Source organism: Physeter macrocephalus, chromosome 5, assembly GCF_002837175.3.
Source record: "Physeter macrocephalus isolate SW-GA chromosome 5, ASM283717v5, whole genome shotgun sequence".
NCBI lineage: Eukaryota > Metazoa > Chordata > Mammalia > Artiodactyla > Physeteridae > Physeter > Physeter macrocephalus.
The window spans coordinates 2949856-2970737 of NC_041218.1; the positions used below are offsets into that span (position 1 = coordinate 2949856).

The 20882-nt window shown below is 53.3% G+C and overlaps 1 protein-coding gene across 4 annotated transcripts in view; it reads right to left on the minus strand.

Annotated features, from left to right (window-relative positions):
- The window catches only part of INSIG1 (insulin induced gene 1), a 14083-nt gene extending 7923 nt beyond the window's left edge, over nucleotides 1-6160 (minus strand). For 2 of the 4 annotated variants that reach the window (XM_055084725.1, XM_024131783.3), the window contains exons 1-5: nucleotides 6033-6160; nucleotides 4927-5359; nucleotides 3125-3249; nucleotides 1716-1882; nucleotides 1301-1400 (exon numbers count right to left, since the gene is read on the minus strand). In XM_055084725.1, coding sequence (XP_054940700.1) covers nucleotides 1301-1400; nucleotides 1716-1882; nucleotides 3125-3249; nucleotides 4927-5335 — 801 coding nt within the window. In that variant the 5' untranslated portion in view covers nucleotides 5336-5359; nucleotides 6033-6160. The remainder of the gene's footprint in view (nucleotides 1-1300; nucleotides 1401-1715; nucleotides 1883-3124; nucleotides 3250-4926; nucleotides 5360-6032) is intronic. The other 2 variants (XM_055084726.1, XM_028489524.2) reach the window with 1 other exon arrangement.
- Nucleotides 6161-20882: the final 14722 nt, after the last annotated feature.

A 20882-nucleotide genomic window follows, 5' to 3' on the forward strand; every position in this document is an offset into this window, starting at 1 on the left:
CACGGGTTTGAGCCCTGGTCCGGGAAGATCCCACATGCCACGGATCAACTAAGCCCGTGCGCCACAACTACTGAGCCTGCGCTCTAGAGCCCACGAGCCGCAACTACTGAGCCCACGAGCCGCAACTACTGAAGCCCGCGTGCCTAGAGCCCGTGCTCCGCAACAAGAGAAGCCACCGCAATGAGGAGCCCGCACACCGCAACGAAGACCCAACGCAGCCAATAATAAATAAATAGATAAAATTATAAAAACAAAAAAAATTGTTGAAAAAAACCCACACCATATGAGGAACCAAGTCAAGTTTCTGAGAAAGCCCCAGAGTGTCTCTGAGAGAAACGGCCCTTAAAGATTCTAGTTGCTTTTTTTTAGTTCATTTTCTTTAAGCCTTCGAGTCAGAATCTATTCAAAATGACAGTTAAATGTCCACATTTCATCAAAGTGCTCAAGTGTCGATCATTAACTCCTGAAAAGAACTGCTAAGTTATCCTGACTTCGTTTGTCTTTCTGGCTCTCGGGAAATGGCTCTGTGCGGGGGTCCCGTTTCTCTCTCTTTAGTTATTAGACAGGGTCCAGGCTGGAGTCCACCTACCCGGGGATGCGGAGCCCCTCCCAGCCTGGTCCGCACTCTCAGGGGCCTGGCCTGGGGTCCTTTCCCTAGCATAGCATCGTCTGTACCTGCGTGAGGGCGGGGAGGAAACTCATTATAGATCATTCATTTAGCCATTCAGTAACTTTTCTCTGCCAGTTATCACAGGGGCTGCAGTTCACCTGTAACGTGAGTGGAACTCGAGTTCCTTTTAGCGCTCATTGTGAGCTTACCATTCCCTGAATCTTTATAATTTAGCAAAGAGTTAACCTGGGCATTGTACCTATTTTTTTTTTTTTTTGCGGTACGCGGTTCTCTCACTGCTGTGGCCTCTCCCGCCGCGGAGCACAGGCTCCGGACGCGCAGGCTCATTGGCCATGGCTCACGGGCCCAGCCCGTCCACGACACATGGGATCTTCCCAGACCGGGGCCCGAACCCGTGCAGCGGCCACGGCTCACGGGCCCAGCCGCTCCGCGGCCTGCGGGACCCTCCCGGACCGGGGCGCGAACCCGGCTCCCCTGCATCGGCAGGCGGACGCGCAACCACTGCGCCACCAGGGAAGCCCTGTACCTATTTTTTTTAATACGCTTTTCTGAATAATTGTTGCGGAGCCTCAACTAGATATTCGTCAACACCAATCGTAACGTATTACGTACACTAAGCCTATCAAGCTGGAAACCACAGTTGGGCACGCAGGTGACAGTTGTACGTACCATGGCCAGCTGTCGTCCTATGTTTCCCACGGTCACCCCTCCCGAGAAGAAGATGCACGGGAGCCAGGAGCGGATGTACAGAAAATCCGGGGACGTGTACCTGGAGAGAAGGAGACATGAGCCCCTGGGCAGCCGGCTCCCCCGGCGCAGGCGGGGCAGGCACACGGCGCACCAACAGCGCTAGTATGTGACATCCACACTCACGGCCACTGCTCGGTTTTCCTTTACATTAAATTACGCATGGTGCATTTTTAACACGCGAATCAACAATAAGCAGCGTTTTTGAGAATTTCACGTCTAAGTTTATGCTATGTAATTACAGAAGAAACATGACATCTCAGCTTAGAAGGTATTTTTTTTTTTAAGTTAAGTAACAGCTTCCGGACGGAGGTGATGTTTGAGAGCGCATGCTTACTGATAGACACCATTGTACACCAGCAGCTGAGTGATCACGGTGGCAAGGAAGGCAATGGTGATCCCAAGCCCAAGGCCACTTCTTGAGCGGTCAAATGTCCACCAGAGGCCCAAAGACAGGGCTGCTAACGTCAAGGAGAGCTGAACGTTATTGGCAAAGTCCAGTTTCTGGCGATGCAGAGTTAAGGAAAATCGTAACGATTTTTAATACGGTCAAACCCAAAAAAGCCCCAGGGCCTACAATTATGTGTGCACCACATAACTCTTCATCCATAGAAGCTGCCAGGTGAGCTGCAGAGAGCATCTGTTGGATACAAGGTTACCGTGGTCAAGATGACCTGGAACTTCTCTGGGATCCCTGGGTCGGAAACTTGACTTTACAAGTAAACTTCCCGAAAGCTACATATAAAATTCTGCTGGTATTTCAACCGACAGCATACTTTGCTAGTAAGTCATCTATAGTTCCCCTTGCACTTCTTGTTTTTATTAGTAGGTTGAACTGAGCAAAAGCACAGTCTTCGCTCCACGGCTGCAAGAAGACACCTCACCAGAATGGCATCTAACACGACATGGTCGCAGCTGGTGGAGACACGACTGGCTTCCGTCACAACACTGCTTATCAACTGTGGACGAAACAAGTTTGTCAGAGCCCAGACCTCTTATAATACCCTTTTCTGACATTCTTATCATTAAAATCAGGCTAGAGCAGATTTAAGAAGCAGTAACTCTAAAAATAACTTTCTCCAGGATTTAAAAATATAATCTAGTTGTGCCAAAGAAACCATAAATCTTTTGAGACCTGGTAAACCACGGCCCGTCTTCCTGAAAAATGCACTGTGTACAGACATGCAGCATGTTTTGTGTCACGCATTCCGCCCACGGACACCAGAACCTGATCCTGAAGTTAACCTCCACTAAGAACCCTATTCCAGAGGCCATCACTTCTGACTGGCCCTGGGCCTTCCGTGGTCATGCCAGGGAGGGACAGAGAAGCAGACAGGCTTCTCCTCCACCTTCTGGGAGGATCAGCCAGGAAGAGTGATGCTCTCGCCACTTCTCACTGGGCCCCAGGAACCAGGTCTTCACGGTGGAAGGATGTAAGGTAGAAATGTAAGGGGAATTCACAAAGTTAACTCTGAGGATCCAACAGATACTGCCTGAGAAAGGACAGGATAAAGACGTCCACTCTGTTCCTGGTGTTAACTGTTGTTTCCTGAAATGAGCTGAAAGGACTCCAAGAACCATTCTGAAACTTGCTGAGAGTAAACTGAGCAACGTGCTCTGAAATAATATACTCGGAAGAAGATGGTTCAGCTGACTCATGATGTGATATATGCTCATTAAAAGTAACGAAACTTTCAACGTATAATGTAAGAAGCTGCTCTGGACGGCACACCCACTGAAGGATACAGCACTGGCGTGATTGATACCAACAAAAACTGCCACGCAGCGCATCACGCTGGCCCACTCCCTCTTGAACTTGTGTGGCTCTCCAAGGTGGCTGTCGATGCAGGGGTACAGCAAGCCGACCACAGCTGTTGAAGAAAGACAAGGCAGCAGCGTTAGAGAGCACCGGCTGAGAATGATGGGATCTCTACGTGGCAGTTATTAACATATTTTTCAAACCGTTCCTTTTCCTAGGAGGTTTATCAGCTACAATGTAATATTTGAATTAAAACTAATCTTACATTTTTGTTCTCCTCGAATACAAACAAACAAAAATCATTGTTTTGAAAAATTTAAAATAAAATCGCAGTTCCTTGGTTTGAAGCACAGAAGGAATGGAGCCAGGGGTTAATTAACAATAAGCAGCTACTTCTGCGCCTACACGGGGAGCCTCCCGTTTGCATCAGTGTTGGTCCATCGTTCAGCGGGGAGGGGAGCTTCCACGAGGGCCTTGAGGCCACAGCACCAGTGTGTATAGCCATGTACTGAAAGGGTTTAGAAAAACCAAGTAGGAGCCTGTCTTTCCAAGAACAAAAAGGAGAACACTCTCCCCACTGCTTGGTAACCACAGCATCCCTCCCGTGACACGTCCCGGCTGGAACACAGCTCTCCACTCCAGCCTCGTGCTGCGAAGGCAACGTGTTTCCACGGCGCGGGGGACACACTCAGACTCCAGGGGGGGAGTAGGCAGAGTTAAGAACAGTGGGCCTGTCACTCAGCTGTGTCCCCTTGGACACGGTTGCTTAACCTTTCTGTAATTCAGTTTCCATGTCTGTAAAATGGAGCTACAGCAGAGTCCTGTTGTAAGGACGAAAGGAAGCAAAACATATAAAAATGCAAGGTAAGCAGTCCATAAACATCAGCTATGAAGCAAACAGGAGGGCATCCCTCCTGTAGCGCCGTGGTCACTTAGGTACACGCTGGTTCTGCCCACCAGAGCGGGATGCTTGACGGGGGCAGTCCGCTCACTCTGTACTTCCAGCAGCTGGGAGGGCTGAGGCTGCAGAAAGCATCTGACAGAGGTTTGCTAATCAGTGGCTGCTGTGTGACCAGAGAAGTACTGTGACCTTCCGGGCTGAGACCAATTCAGCAAGTTTATAAAACCAGCCAAATGACCAAGAAATTCTACTCAAAAAAGTCCGCCCATCCACAATTTTGACTGCTAACCCTGGGTCATGTTCTGTGGCTGGCCAGGTGTACTACAGTGTAAACTCTGAACAGGGGATTTGTTTCTCTTCATCTGTGGAGCCCAGCGTTTCAGGGGGAAGGCCTGGCTTTGGCACGTTCACGGGCATCCCGAAAAAGGAAGTGTGGGAGGCCGCTGGGGCAGCAGCTCTGCCCACTCGGCCCACGTGACGGTTTGTTTTCAGTTACCCAGCGCTGTAGCATGTTTGCTGGGGCAGCCAATCGCACTGCAGTTCCCTCGCTCACCAGTTCTGCCAGCGGCCAATCGCACAGCTCGCTCGGGATGACAGCTGCGGGCTCCCCCAACACTGTCCTCAGGGCCGGATCAGTAAGAGGGAAGGACCTCGGTCAGCCTGGCACAAGCGTGAAACAGCCAATCATCTCCCCACCTGGTCCCCAATCGCTGGGCTTCTTCCAGCCTCCAGAGACTGGCATTGCGGGCCACCATCCTCTCCCCCCTTCCTTCTCTAAATACAACCGCTGGAGATGCACTTCCCCTCTGCGGATGGTTCGATTTTCAAATGAACGGTTCTCAGAGGCTGAAAATCGTTCTTAACCAAACATCTTCTGTTTCTACTCACCAGCTGCTGTCCCACAGCACGGGGGAACCCACCAGGCGGAGGAGAAGATAGTGGCGATGACCTCCTCAGGGAACAGGGTGACGTTCCTCTGGACCTGCAGCAGGTTCAGCACCAGGGCCAGGACCACGCCCACTGAGAACAGCACCAGGCTCCTTTGCACCAAGTGGTGATGCCAGCTGTTGATGTGGCCACTGCCGCCATGGCCTCCCACACCAGCGCCCACGGGCCCGTGAGCCGGGTCAGTGCCCCGGGCACTGTGGGCCACCAGGGGAGAGGGGCCTGACACTGAGGAGGTGATCATTTCTCCCACTTTGGCCTCCAGCCCCCTGGCACTGGCCCTCAGGTGGCTTCTGTGCTTCGTGCCCTTAGCGCAGGGACCGCTCCAGGGGTGGTCGTCCAGTCTGGGCATCAGCCACCAGTCTGACAGGCTTTCCTAGAAGGAAAAGGGGGTGTGGAGGTGGAACCCCGATCAAGTTCACTTCCAAAGGACATGGCAGGTCCAGGGAGGCCCAGTCAGAGGGAGGGCTCTGCTCGCCTTCATCGCCGGCACGTCCAGGGAAACCCCCAAGGCCCTCGGAGTCAGCCGCTCAGGGGAGCCCACGGGCAGGTACCGCGGGGGAGGGCTGCAAGGACCCTGCTCACACCCCCCGCCTGGGAGCTGCACAGGCTGTTTTCAGCGGCAGCCAGGTTAGGTACACCTGAGCGTTGAGCGCCTGCCGCAGTGCCCCTCTGCATAAGCCCCGAAGTTCTGGCCCGTCCAGTCCAGAAGTTTTTCAGACCCCGTCCGTCTGCAGGAGGCAGATCCAGCCAGGCTAGCCTGGAGGCAGGCCGCCCCAGGACAAGGTGCTGGAGTCCTCCGAACTGAGAGGAGCATTGGCAGAGCCCACCTGGGGTCGGGGGTGCAGCCCCCCGCTCCGGGACTCGGGTTGGGGTCAGAGCGTGCGCCCAGCCCCGAGGGTCGGTGCCGAGGATCCCAGTGGAAGGCCGTCTCGAGGGGCGGCTGCCAGGAGTGGAGGCGCCGGGACCACGACATCCCCCCCCGGCCCGACACCGGGACCCCACCCCCGCCGCCCCCGGCCCGGGTCCCCTCGCTGCGCCTCGCGTACCTGGCTGAGGGGCGCCCGCCCGCGGGCTCGCCGAGGGAGGAAGATCGCCGAGGAGCGTCACGGCCCAGGCCGCCTGGAGTTGAGCCCGCGGCGTTCAGCTCGCCGCGCGGTTTATAAGGCGGGCGACAGGGCCCCGGGTCACGTGACCCCGCCCCGGCCCGCCGCCCGGCCCGCGCGCCGGGGGGCGTGGCCTCCGCGCGCCCCGCCCCGCACGCGCGCCCGTCCGCTCGTGGTCTGGTGAGGCGGCCGCGACCAATCGGGGGCGGGCGACCCATATGACGTCATCACACGCCACCGCAGCCCTGCATCCGGCGCACTGGCTCGGGAGCGCGGACGGACGGCGGACTGACAGCGCCGGGGGACGGACGGGGGGAGCCGGACGGGGACGGACGGACGGGGCGGGGGGGGCGGGGCGGCGGGGACGGACAGACCGAAGGACGGAGCGGGGAGGGGACGACGGGCTGTGAGACCGACGGACGGGAATGCCCGACGGCCGACCGATGGACGGCGCTGCGGGGCTGTGTCGACAGGCTGGGGGACCGACGGACGGGGCCGGGGGGCGGGGTACAGGCTGACGGACGGGGCTGGCCGAGAGCGCCCCGGACCTCGGGCGGGCGGCTCCCCGCGCAGGCTCGGACCGGACGGCGGCGGGAGGGCCGTTTCCAGCAATTGGCAACCGCGAGCCTGGCGTCGGGTGGTTGAACACCTTAGTCCCCAGACTCTGACGCAGGCGTGGCCTATTCCAAAGCTTCCCCAGTGAGGCCTCGCCAGCTGGTCACTCTCTGCATCCGCGTGTCCCCTGATGATGCTCTGATCTCTGTTCCCTGTCCTGCTCCCTGAGGCTCCTGACACCACAGCTGCTAATTTAAGGCGGGTTCGTGTGTGCAGTGACCAGAAGGTGCTGGCTCGGAGATATGCGTTGTTTATCGTGTGTGCAAGGATGTGCGTGTTGTTAAGGATAGTTTTATGTTTCCCAGCCGCCAGAGTGGTTCAGAAAACATAAGATCCTTTATGAAAATGAAAATGGTGAAATTTTCATAAAATAATTTCTTCTAGTTTCTAATTATCTTTCCTTTCATGGGAAAACAAACTATCAAAACCATTCATGAAAAAATAAGATGTTTTATTTTGCTGATGTAATGTATTTATACCCTGTTTGCCACATGGGTCTCACCATCTAAAGAGGAGGGCAGGCTCCTCGCCAACTGAAAACCCACATCTTGCTGAGCAAGATCGTATTATTAAGATGTCCTTGAAAAACAGTAGAGAAAGTCTATGGTCTTTTGTACTGTCTGCGGTTGAGCAGAGATTGAGAGGAAGTTTGTGCTCTAAATAGCAAATTCTCTCACGGCCAAGAGACCCTACAGGCTTAGGCAGCGTGAAATACCATATTGTGTGGCATCTTCCATGTCAGGGTTTCTGGCTTTACGACAGAAGGTTAAAAAAAACCTGAACATCTTCTGGAGGTATCAACATTTCTCAAATTTGATTTGGGGGGTAGGGGTAGGATTCACATGAATTTCTAATAGTAATCAGGAGACTTCAAGGAAAAGTAATGCTGGCAGTGGATGTCTTTACTCTCCCAGACCATAGCGGTGTTTCGTTAGGAAACCTGAAAAGCGCTACAAAAGACAGTTGCCTTGTTAGCGTGTTCCTGTTGCCCCAGGGTCAGAACTGGTTTCTCTTCTTTGTCTCCTTTGCCTGACAGGCTAGACACAGCCTGGTTGTGTGGATGTCCTACCCCCGGTCCATTATGCCAACGTGGCATGAACTTAACCTAATTTTCTACTTTTATGAAAACATAAAAGACTGTTGTCACTGTGGATTATAACCAAAATTGCTCTCGAATGGTTATGTTCAATCGAGACAGCATTTGCTAATAATGTGACTTGTTTTCATTTCTTGAGCCTGACCCAGACAAAGCAGGAGTTGGTGGAGAGGAGGGTTCCGTCTTCAGCTCTGCCTGTGGGCAGGCAGGACCAGGCTTTCCTCTCTCTGTCCTGGTCACAACTATGTACTTTGTTCTCAAAGGTTCAAAGCAGTTTTGACTCCGAGGAATCCAGGAAAGGCTTGGAGCCTTGAAAGGCTCCAAGTGGCCTTTCTCTCCACTTCCTGCATAAGTACATGAAGATGTGTTTCTCTGTGTGTGTGTGTGTGTGTGTGTGTGTGTGTGTGTGTATACCTTCACAGTAATGTTGGAACCTACAAAGTTCCAAAAAGCTGCCCAACTATCAACCAACAGGAAACTGGTCCGATAAATGATGGCTCGTCAGTACGATGGGATGCTGTATAATTGAGTCATCCCTTTCTCAACCATCAGAAGCCTGTGCCGGGCCTCCCCTACCCCACCCTCAAGTTCAAGTCCCACATACACAGGTTAGGAAGCAGTGATATAAATCAAGCTCTTAACCTCATGGAGATGCATATACGTCACAGCCTTGAGCCTGAAATGTAGGCGTGTCATGGATTCAGTTGGGAAACACCAGCAGATACAGGACGCTTTAGCACATCTGCTTTCAAAACCTGGTTTATTCAGATATATGAGGCCCAATAAACCAACGTGACAGGTCTTTGCTTACCTACTGAACTGCTGTAGACAGGGATTCCCGGCAGCACAGAAATCAGCGTATCTGTCTTCTGGGATCTAAGATAGTTTTCTTCATCTTTTTTCTCTTGCCATTCTGCGTGGCCGTGCAGACGATCCCAGTATCTTTCCATTTCAGTGTTCCTTATGTCCACGTACATATCTTATAAAAAAACTTTATGGGTTCCTGTGTTGTCTGTCTGCTGTGCAGAAGAAAGCTGTTAATTCCATTAGCTAATTGGTGTGTTAGGGTCTGTTCACTCAGTTACCTTTTTCTCTCTACCGGAGCAGATGTTAATGCAGCCCAGCCTGTGATTCTCCATCCCCTCTGGCGTCTGTACTGGGACTCTGTGAACCAGGGGGCTTCTGGAGCCACACACAGGCCCCGGGGACCCGTGGGGAGGCGGGACGGATGCCTGGGAACTGCATTGTGTCTGGTGCCTGCCGAGGGCGGTCAGCACGGCCTCCGTCTCAGGTAGCCTTGGTCACTGCATTCCCAGGGTGTGTGGTTTGCCTAAATGCCTGTGGAGTCTGGCCCCATGAAAGAAGTCAGTCTAGGGGAGTGACAATGGAAGGATTTGGATTTACTGTCTGGAGACCACAGCCTCGATATCAGAAACCATATTCAAATATTTTGAGAGTTTGAAATGCCATGATCTCCAGCGAGGCTGTTATTGATGCAGTTTCTCTGTTCAGCGTAGCGGGCTCTGTTCTCTCCAGCCCCAGTCAGTGCCTCTGAGTCAAGTATCTGGGAAATGTGTTCATGAGGGTCCAATTTAGTTCTTAATTGGACCGCTTTATATTAATCATTATAGATGTGCTGTTACACAAGGGGAGTTTACTGGCCCTTATGAACTAAACCCAGCCCCGTGCCTTCTCCCCAGACCACTCACTAAGGACACGGTGCTCAGTAGCTCTTCTGGACACAGACGAATCGTGGGATCATGGGCGGTGTGTGTGTGTGTGGGGGGGGCTGTTCTAAGAACCTTAAGACATCGTGTAGTGGGCAATCTATGGCTCTTAGTCTGTGTTCCTACTGTCCTTTTAATTATAACACTAATAACCGTTTAAAAAATAACCTATTTTTGAAAATAGGGTGGATGATTAAGTATATTATTATTATTATTTTAATTAATTAATTAATTAATTCCCGGCTGCATTGGGTCTTTGTTCCTGTGCGCAGGCTCTCTCTGGTTGAGGCGATAGGGGGCTACTCTTTGTTGCTGTGTGTGGTCTTCTCATTGCGGTGGCTTCTCTTGTTGCGGAGCACCGGCTCTAGGCGTGCGGGCTTTAGTAGTTGTGGCTCGCAGGCTCGGTAGTTGTGGCTCGTGGGCTCTAGAGCACAGCCCCAGTAGTTGTGGCGCACGGGCTTAGTTGTTCTGCGGCATGTGGGATCTTCCCGGACCAGGACTCGAACCCATGTCCCCTGCATCGCCAGGTGGATTCTTAATCACTGCGCCACCAGGGAAGCCCAGTATATTATTTTTTAATAGAAAAGCATTACGTGCTTATTGTAAAACATTCAGAAAACATGTGAAAATACATCTTTTAAAAATCCATAATTCCCACCACCTAGAGACACTCACTGTAACTTTTTGGGGGTATTTCCAGATATTTTTCCTATGCATGTATGTGTGTGTTTTAAAAAACAAACAAACAAACAAACAAACACAAGTAGGATCATACTTTGCGTAAAGTGGAAACAGGCCTTCGGAGATCATGCATAGACCATGTCATCGCTTTTTAACAGCTTTGCTGAGATAAAATTCACTAATCATGTAATTCACCCATCTAAAGTGTACAATTCAATAGCTCTTAGTATATGCACAGAGTTGTGCAACCATCACGAGAGCCAGTTTTAGAACATTTTATCACCCTGAAAGAAGCTCTGTGTGCTGAGCTACCATTGCCCTCATGCGCCTCCCGTCCCACCCTCCAGCTTCCACACTCCCCAGCCCTAGGCAGCTACTGATCTCTTTTCTTTCTCTATAGGTTTTCCTGTTCTGGAGTTTCATATGAATGGAATTATGTAATATGTGGTCTTTTGTGTTTAGATTCTATCACTTAGCATGATGTTTTCAAGGTTCATCCTCATTGCACCATGTACCAGTACTTCATTCCTTTTTACGGCTGAGTAATATCCCATTATGTGGAAATACAACGTTTTGTTTACTCACCAGTGGATGAGCAATTGTGTTGTTTCCACTGTTTGTCTATGATGAATAATGCTTCTTACAAACATTTGTGTGTGAGTTTCTGTGTGAACATATGTGTTCACTTCTCTTGGGGGCAGCTGCTGAGAGTGGACTTGCTGACCATGTAGTAACTCTCTTTAATTGTTTATGGAACTGCTGGACTCTCTTCCAAAGCAGCTGTACCATTTCACATTCCCACCAGCGGCATAGGAAGGTTCTGATTTCTCCACATCCTCACCAATGCTGGTTTGATTCTAGTTATCCCAGTGGGTGTGACGTGTGTGTGTTGTCGTCTTGATAGCAGGATGGTATTCTTCCTGTATGTTGGAGAGTGTCTTCGCTTGTTTGCTAAGACTTTATTGATGTGTCATCTCAACACAAGTGAGGGAACGAAGTGAGTGAACCAGTGAAGGAGGAAATACAAGGCAGAGCCTTACCGACATGGCTGCAGCTGTCCAAGGAAACACATCCACTTGGCCTGGTCGTGCACCATGTCTCCCATACAGGCTGTGGAGAACGAACATGTTTTACAAGAACAGTCCTTTGGGGAAAAGAAAAAAAAAAGAGTATCTTGAGTTTTCTGTCTCCCTTCTCGGGTTGGTCAAGTTTGTCCCTTGGTCACTACGTCCTCCGCTGTCCTGATTCTGGTTCTCATCCCCTCCCTGTAGCTGCTGGGCGTCCAGAGTCCACGGCCAGCAGCGAGTGCATCCTTGGAGTCTGAAGCCGTAGGAAGAGCCCAGGGCTGCTTCTGCAGGTCCAGTTGGGTCAGATGGTCCGTTCCTGTGTCAGTCACTCAGAAAGGGAATAGAAGGTTCATGAGAGCCCAACCCTTTGATTTACAGAGACCTCTGCAAATGGCGGCCAGAGTCTTCGGGGGGATGCACCAGGGCAGGGTGCGGCTGGGGGGTGGGGGTGAAGAATGCATGAGCCTCGGCGGCCCTGGGGGCGGAGAGGAGGAAAAGGCCGCAAAGGACACTGCGATGGAAGGTCCAGAAACAGGAAAAGGTATGCGGTTAGGAAGCCCAGGGAGGTGCTCCCGTTGGCAGCACAGACGCTGAATGGAACGGCACAGAGATCAGCATGTGGGCCCTGAGCAAGGATGGCGTGCAAATCTGTCAACGCTTCTTCCACGTGAAAGGAAGAAAAAAGAAATCCGGAGAGCTGTGTTCCACGAAGGAGAGTCAGCAGAGGCAAAGGCCAGCTCCTGTCCGAAGGAGGCAGGGATGGGGCGTGGGGACCCTGGGGGGACAGCGCGGAGTCAAGCTGCTGCTTCCTAAGGAGCCAAGTTGGACAAGGAGGGGAGAACAGGGCTGGAGGAGAACGTGGGCTGGAGGGGTTTTCTTTTGTTTTAAAGACGGGAGAGACACACATTTAAATGCTGATGGAAGATTCCAGTGGAAAGAGAGAGAAAGGGGGGAGAAAGTGTGGGTAACTCCTGAAGAGTCCGTGTGGGGTGAGCAGGGGTTGGCTGTCCGCAGGAGGGCACCCCTGAGGAAGGCCTGGGCCCGCAGGCGGTGGGCCTGGAGGGTGGGCTCCAGGGCACTGCCCTCAGGGCTTTCGGGTTTGCTGGAGGCTTCGGAGTGAGGGGTGAGCTGGCCGAGCGAGGGCCTCCTGGGGCTTCGTGCCGGGACTCCACAGGGTCTGCAGGGTGGCGCGATGATTCCTTTGTGCACCATCTGGGGGCATCAGAAACTGGGTCTTTCCAGGTGCAACAGAGGAAGGACACCGGGGCAGGGAAGGTTAGCGTATCGAGGAGTGGTTCATGGAAGTGGAGCGGAGGCCCGGGGAGGGGGCAGCGGCCCCCCGGGAGGCAGAATCGTGCCAGTGCCGTGAGAACTCGGTGTTCCTTCCCCCGTGCGGCATCTGTGTTTTGTCCACTGGCATAACCCCGGCACCTACACACGCGTTAGTGGATACACGATCTGGAGGAGAGGCTGCGGTCACGGGGGGTTCAGAGGGACAGCAGCTGTGGACGTTGGTGACAAGCCGTGGCGTGGCCCTGGAGCTGGGCGGCCCAAGTGGTGAGGAAGAGCCACGCTGGCCGTGGGGTCAGGCGAGGAGAGGCCGAGGCATGGCTGAGCCGTACTTGTGTGGGAGGACAGAGTTGCTTAGGCAGGATGGGCTGTGGGGGAGGACGCGTGCCTGGCCCCCAGTCCCCAGGGAGTGGCGGCAGTGGACTCGGACGATGGTAGGAGGCTGTGGCTAAGAGGCTGCGCTGGGTTGAATAGCGTCCCCCCAAATTCGTGTCCTTTCTGGGACCTCAGACTACAACCTTATTTGGAAATTGGGTCATTGCAGCTGTGGTTAGGCAAGATGAGGTCATGCCGGAGCAGGGCTGGCCCTTAATCCAGCATGACTGGTGTCCTAATAAGAAGAGAGACAGAGCCACAGAGGGAGAGGCCACAGAGAAAGGCCACGTCATGCTGGAGGCAGAGAGTGGAGAGATGCAGCTGCAAGCCGAGGAAGCCGAGGGTGCCCGGGAGCCCCCGAAGCTGAAAGGGGCAGGAAGGGCCCTCCCCTAGAGCCTTCAGAGGGAGCGCGGTGCTGACGGCACTGGATTTCAGACTGCTGGTCTCCAGAACTGAGACAATAAATGCCTGTTGTTTTGAGGCCCCCAGTTTGTGGTGCTTCGTTACAGAGGCCCCAGGAAACTAACACAGAGGGAAGGACAGGTCTGTGGGACAGCTGCACAGCAGGTGGCACGGGACAGCTGCACAGCAGGTGGCACGGGACAGCCAGGTCCTGCCAAGGCCTGGAGGCGTGGGCGAGGGTGGGGAAGAGGCCGAGGTAGCGGGCAAGTTCACTGTCCAGACGGGGATTTCTGGAGGGCGGGGGCGTAGCCGGGAGGAGGATGTGGAATCAGGGAAGAGGAGAGGTGGGTGGACAGCGTCTCATCGTGCCTCACAGCCCTGTCTTCCTTGGTTATTGTCCAAAATGCAGGCGCCCAACGTGGCCTCTGTTATCGTCATTATATTTTACTATTTATTTGTCTGCGCCGGGTCTTCGTTGCAGCATGTGGACGCTTAGTTGCGGCATGCATGCGGGATCTAGTTCCCAGACCAGGGATCAAACCCGGGCCCCCTGCATTGGGAGCGCGGGGTCTTAACCACTGCGCCAGCAGGGAAGTCCCTGGCCTCTGTTATTTAACCTTCACAAACACCTGAAGCATAAGTGTCATCTGTTACCTAGCTGTGAAGAATTTGAGTCCCGATTTAAGAAATTTGCTCAGAGCTGTTGCACATGCGTGACAGAGCAGACATTCAAATCCAGGTCCATCTGAGTCGGAAGCTGCTGCCCTCCCTCCTCCTTCCTACCACCCCCCCCCAAACCCTCATTGAGCATCTGCTGTATACACTGTATACAGAAGCTCATGCATCTACATGTGTCCTGTACAAGCGCACAAGCTGGTAGAGAAGGGCGTCGTGTGAGCTTCGCAGGGCTGTAGTAGCAAATTGTCATAAACTTGTGGCTCAAAATAACGCACATTTATTGTCTTAAGAGTTCTGGAGGATGGAAGTCCGAAATGGGCTTCAGTGAGTTAAAATCGAGGCATCACAGGCTGCGCTCCTTCTGGAGGCTCCCTGCCTCTCCCAGCGCCTGGAGACCCCCCTACCCTGGGTTCGTGGCTCCTCCTATATCAGCCTGACCTTTGCTTCTGTCCTCCTGTCTCCTTCTCTGACTCTGCAGCTTCCCTCTGTCACTTCTGAGGACCCTCCTGGGTAACCCAGGACAGTCTCCCCATCTCAAGAGCCTTGACTTAACCGCACGGGCAGAGTCCCGTTGTCGTGCAGGGCACCGTGGTCCCAGGCTCCAGGGATTAGGACGTGGACAAATGGGAAGAGCACTGTGTCCTGCAGCCAGAGATGTGGGACCACCGTCCGATGCAGGTTTCCTCGCAGAGGTTCACACAGGATGCCATGGAAACACAGACGTGCCCCTCAGGGGTGAGATGCTCGAGCCCGTCACGTGGAGACAGGGGCAGTGGGGGCGGGTGTGAGCACGGCTGGGGGGTCGGGTCAGTGTCTGGAGGAAGGAGGGGAGTTCGTAGGGCCAAACCCCGAGGGACATGCTCAGTAACTTAGGCTTTTATCCCCTGGGCTGATGTCTGCAGACCTTAATTTTTTCTGGAGAAGGAAGGATTTATTATTACTTGCAGCAAAGTAAGAAGAACACCGGGGATCTTTCCCAAAGCAGCATCTACTCTCTACAGACCTTTTTCGATCACATGTTTCTGTTGGTTAAACGAGGGTTAGCTCTCACCCTAAATAAGTGAGTGAGTGTATTTAAAAATTATACGTGTATCGCTATACTAATACCTTGTGTACTTTTATAAGATGTATAAAACAGGAATTTACTAACAGAATGCCCTGAATTTTAGCTGGACATATGATGACACTTCCCAGGCTCCCTTGAGTGCAGGTGTGGCCGTGGGCCAATGGGATGTGAGCAGACGTGCCTGGGCCACTTCTGGATCATCTCTTTTTAAAAATTAATTAATTAATGTATTTATGTACTTATGTATGTATGTACATATGTATTTATTTTTGGCTGCATTGGGTCTTCGTTGCTGCGCGCGGGCTTTCTCTAGTTGAGGCGAGCGGGGGCTACTCTTTGTTCCGGTGCATGAGCTTCTCATTGTGGTGGCTCCTCTTGTTGCGGAGCGTGGGCGCTAGGTGCGTGGGCTTCAGTAGCTGCAGCGTACGGGCTCAGTAGTTGTGGCTCGCGGGCTCTAGGTGCGCGGGCTCCATTGGTTGTGGAGCGCGGGCTTAGTTGCTCCTCGGCACGTGGGATCTTCCCGGACCAGGGATCGAAGCTGTGTCCCCTGCATTGGCGGGCGGATTCATAACCACTGCGCCACCAGGGAAGCCCTGGGCCATCTCTTTAAAGACAAAGTGCTTTCCTGAGTCCCTCCTTAGTCTCCCCTTATTCTTGCAACAGAGAATGTGGATGGGAAGGTGAGCCAGTTTCTACCCTGCAGACAAGATGACACTGTCAGGACAGAGGAGACACAGGCCCTGTGGAATGACCCGTGAAGCACAGTCTGCTCATGTCCACATGATTTCAGGAGAGAGAGCTAAACATCTGCCTAAGTCTGTCATCTTTGATCGCCCGGTTACAGCAGCTTTGGTTTTACCCTGATGCGTATACTGTGTTCAAGTTCACGTTTAAGCTCAAGCTGTTTCTCCTAAGTGCTTTGCCGTGAGATGTATAACAAAGCTCCGCCTGGCCGAAAATATGTTCATGGCCACTTCCCATCTCCTTACAGGGGATGGTAAGGATTTTATTACTATTATAGACACACAAGGAGGACACGGATTATGAAGTGGTTTTTGAGTTAAGACGACCTATAAGCCACATCAGGGGCTGCAGTGTGGTAGCCGTGGGCTGAAATACACACTGGCGGTGTGACCCACGTGTGCCTGGACACGTCACGTCAGGCGTGGCCCGCAGCTGCCTCTGGCTGAGCAGAGTTGCCGCTGTCAGCCTGTCTGGTGAAAGTCAGCAGAACTGGATTTCTGTTTGGAAACACTTTGCGAGCCCTGGGGTGCCTTGCTGCTCGAGAGTTGGGGCGCCTCGGGAGCTCGGGGGTGGTCATGCTCTGGGACACGATCACACCTGGATGGGCCAAGACCAGGTGCAGCAGTAACTGCCCGGGGGGACAGGCCACGGCGCGATGTTGGCTCACCTGGGAGGGCTGGAGGGGAGCCAGGAGCCGGGAGCTCTGGGGTAGAGTGTGGGGTTCGCGGTGCCTTCTCTCCCCTCCGTGCCTGGGACCAGGTGCAGCTGGTGGGGTCTGTGGCCCGTTGGGATGAGCCCCCCCTCCCCCGCAGAAGGTCTCAGGGAGCACAGAGCCCATGACCCCTGCCGAGTGGCCCTTCGGTCCAGGGTCGGTGAGGGAGAAGAGGGCATTGTGTCTTCTACTCGGCCGTGGCCGGAGACAGGGTGGGGCAGAGACCCTCATCCTCAGGACCGAAGGTGGAAAGGCCTGGCTCCACTTCCTGCCTCAGAAGTGAGCGAGGGGTACAGCCTGGGGACAGCGACTCTGAGAATGTCTGTGCTTCCCTGGTTTGTTGCTGTTTTTAGTCCTTTGTCGCTTTCCCTGTGGTTATTGGCAACAAAATCTTTAAAACAGAAAAAGGGTGTTCGTACGTGCCCTTGTTCGAGATTAACGAGAAAGGGGAAGAGTGGAAAAATGACAACCTGTTTTTCAGCCAGGTTTGGGGTGAGCTGGGGGGAATGGGGGACAGGGCCCCAAGGGATAAAGTGGGTGACGGTAGCAACACAGAGAGGACAGAGGCTGCCCGGGGTACGAGTCTGGCCCAGCGGCATAACAGGGAGGGTTTCTGGAATTCCTCGGGGATGCAGAGGGAAGGGGGAGGTTCCCAGCGGGCCTGGGCGGGTGGTGCTGCCGTCCAGCTGGCTGGTGACCCTGGGTCCTGGCGGAGGAGCAGGTCGTGCTGTGGGATCGGGCGAGGGTGGGGGATGCTGGGAAGGTGCTTGGACACGTAGGGGTCTGGACCCCAGCAGATTTCAACAGGAACGTTGTAAAAGATGGAGGAAGCAAAGGAGACATACTGACGGCCGATAAGCACATGGAAACATGCCCCACATCACTAATCATCAGGGAAACGCAAATCAACCCCGTCATGAGATGCCACCTCACACCCACGAGGTTGGCTATTTCTGAAAACAGAAACAAAAGATCGGTGTTGGCGAGGACATGGAGCAGTTGGAACCCTGTGTATTGGTGGTGGTGGTGTAAAATGGTGCCATCCGTATGGAAAATAGAAGAGTGACTTGTCAAAAAGTTAAACATAAAATTGCCGTACAATTCAGCAAGTCCACTTCCGGATTTATACCTGCAAGAACTGAAAGCAGGGATTCGAACAGGGATCTGTATACTGTGTTCGTGGCGGCATCATTCACTGTAGCCAAAAGGTGGAAGCACCCTAAGTGTCCATCAGCGGATGATGGATAAACAAAATGAGGTCCATCCACACAAGGGAATATGATTCAGCCTTAAAAATGAAGGACGTTCTGTCACCTGCTGCAGCAGGGGTAGACCTTGAGGACAATACGCCAAGGGAAACAAGTGAGTCGCAGAAAGAGTAATACCTGGAGATTCGCTTATTTGAGGTTCCTAGAGGGGTCAAATTCGTAGTCAGAAAGTAGATGGTGGGACTTCCCTGGCGGTCCAGTGGTTAAGAATCCGCCTTCCAATGCAGGGGATGCGGGTTTGATCCCTGGTTGGGGAACTAAGATCCCACATCCCTCGGGGCAACTAAGCCCACGCACTGCAACTACTGAGCCCACGCGCCACAACTAGAGAGGAGCCCGCATGCCACAAAAATGATCCCGCGTGCCGCAACTAAAACGCGACGCAGCCAAATAAATAAATAAATAAATAACATGTTAAAAGTCAGTATTTAACCAAAAGAAAAGAAAGTAGATGGTGGTTACCAGGGGCTGGGGGGAGGGGAGAATGGGGGGGGCTAGTGTTTAATGCGGACAGAGTGACAATTTAGGAAGGTTCTGGAGATGGATGGTGGTGATGGTTGCAGAACAGTATAAATGTTCTTTTTTTTTTTTTTTTTTTTTTGGGGTACGGCCGTGGCTCACGGGCCCAGCCGCTCCGCGGCACGCGGGATCTTCCCGGACCGGGGCGCGAACCCGCGTCCCCTGCATCGGCAGGCGGGCTCTCAACCACTGCGCCACCAGGGAAGCCCAAGTATAAATGTTCTTAACACCACTGAACGGCGCACTTAAAAGTGGTTAAAACAGTAAATTTTATGTTATGTATATTTTACCACAATTTTTAAAAATGTGGCGAAAAAAGGCAGAACTGAAGAAGAGGAAAGCAGACCTGACGGTGGCCTGGTTTTTCGTTTTGCATCTGATGACACCGGGCCTGCCTTCCGCGGCCCCTGGTGACAGTGAGGGGAGGGAGACGAAGGGGAGGCCCTCGTCCAGACCCTCGGCTGCCGCGCGCGCAGCATCGTTGTGGGGCTGCAGGGCCTCTGTTATGCGTCGTCTTCTCTTTAAGCTTCTTTTCTTGGTACTCGTCAGCCTCTCTTCCATGCTCTCCCAGCGCTTGAGCTCTGGACTTCAATGATCTTTGCACGCTGAGTGCTAGCATTTGCTAAAAGGCCAGCTGTGTTGCAAGAGCGCTCTCGGGTCACCGGGGGATTCCACGACTCCTTGGGGTCATCCGTTGGTGGGTCCTCTCAGGATATTCCCCGGAGCTCCTTGTCACCTGCGCTACCATCTGCTCTCACCCTGCTGATAGGTCTGCCCCGCAGGCTTCCCCCCGAGAGCGCGTCTCCCTGACCCCCTTGCTGGCCGCCTGGGGGTGGGGTCTGGCCAGTGGGAGGCACTGGCCAGAGATGGGAGGCTGGGGGGCCTGGGGCGCCCCGTTCCTCTGCCTCCTTGCCCACGGCCCTGCCCTCCGGTGGCCCCTCCAGCTCCATCGGCTCTGGGCGTGGGAATGGCCCCTGGTCTGCTGCCGGTCTGTGGATGCCTCACCATCCCTTGTTTGTTCCTTTCACCCTGGCCACCCCTCTAAGTATTTTCAGCAAAGCTTCTTTCTTTAAATGATCCAGGAGACCTGAGTCCTGCTGGGGCTCCGTGGGACCACCACCACCTCTTCTACTCCCAGCAAGAGGCTTCCAGAAGTCTCTGCGAGGACCGCAAGCCAGTGCCATCACTTCAGGTTACCAGTGACGACACTGAAGCTTCTGAAAACCGTCCCCAAGGCCTAACGGATGCTGCTGTGGGTGTGCAGTCTTCCCAGGAGCAGTGGGTGACGCAGCCACTTCTCCCGGGGTCCCTAGAGGGCCAGTCACTGAGTGCCGAGAGTTAAGGGGTTAGGATCACAGAAGGAGAGCCGCCCAATAATATTAGGAAAGCCCCAGGCACGATAAAACTTGCATGTGTCTTTTCACTGTGCTTGGATAGTAGGTATAGTAGGGTTTTGGAGAGTAGGTTAGTAGGCGTCAAGGTACGAGCAGGGCCATTCTACCTCCAAAGGTTCTAGTGGAGAATGCTTCCTGCGTCTTCCAGCTTCTGGTGGCTGCCGGCGTCTTCCCCTCCCAGCTGCGTCACCTGAAGTCTGCCTCTGCCACCCCACGGCCGTCCGCCCCGTGTGTCTGTGTCTTCACGCGGTGTGCCTCTCCTCTGCTCCAAAACACACCAGTCATGTTGGATCAAGGGCCCCCCGTTCCAGTGTGGCTTCATCTTCGCTAATTCCATCCGCAACAACCCTAGTTCCAAATAAGGTCGTCTTCACAGGTGCTGGGGGTTAGGACGTAGGCGTGTCCTCTGGGGGACCCAGTTCAACCCCTGCGGTACCTATTCCATTCCCGGCAGATGAGACCTCAGGAAGGCCAAATCGTAACGCAAAGGCCAGGGCGCCCGGCGTGAACTCTGGCTGGCGTCTGGAAAGCACCTTTTCTAACTGAGGCCAGACGATGGGTCTGTCCAGAGCAGGGAGTTTTAGCCATGCTCTAAATGATTGGGCTAATTCAGAGAATATGTTTGTTAGTAGTCTTCAAAACACTCTGGAAATTTCACTGGAGTAAAGAATTTAATAAAGAATTTACGGATGTTAGAAGTAGGAAATACCCTGGCAGGTCACCTTAAAAGTGTTTGTATGTGCGGTTAATTATGTAAATAACTCATGTTCACATAGGAAACTCAGAAGTAAAAACGGGAACAATAAAAGTCACCTACAATCCCCAAACCCAGGGATGGTCATGGGTAGCATTTTGGTACACGCACGACCAGATCCTTTGGTGTGTATAATTACATATGTAAGCTTCCAGACAAGACTCTACTCTCAGGACTATATGGTACATAATATTCTGTCTTGTTTCCCAGTTTACCCCTCCCCCAACAATCCAGGGTAAACATCATTCAGGATAAGAAACATACCTTTTCTTTTTTTTCTTTTTCTTTTTCTTTTTTTTTTTTTTTTTTTGCGGTACGCCGGCCTCTCACTGTCGCGGCCTCTCCCGCTGCGGAGCACAGGCTCCGGACGCGCAGGCTCAGCGGCCATGGCTCACGGGCCCAGCC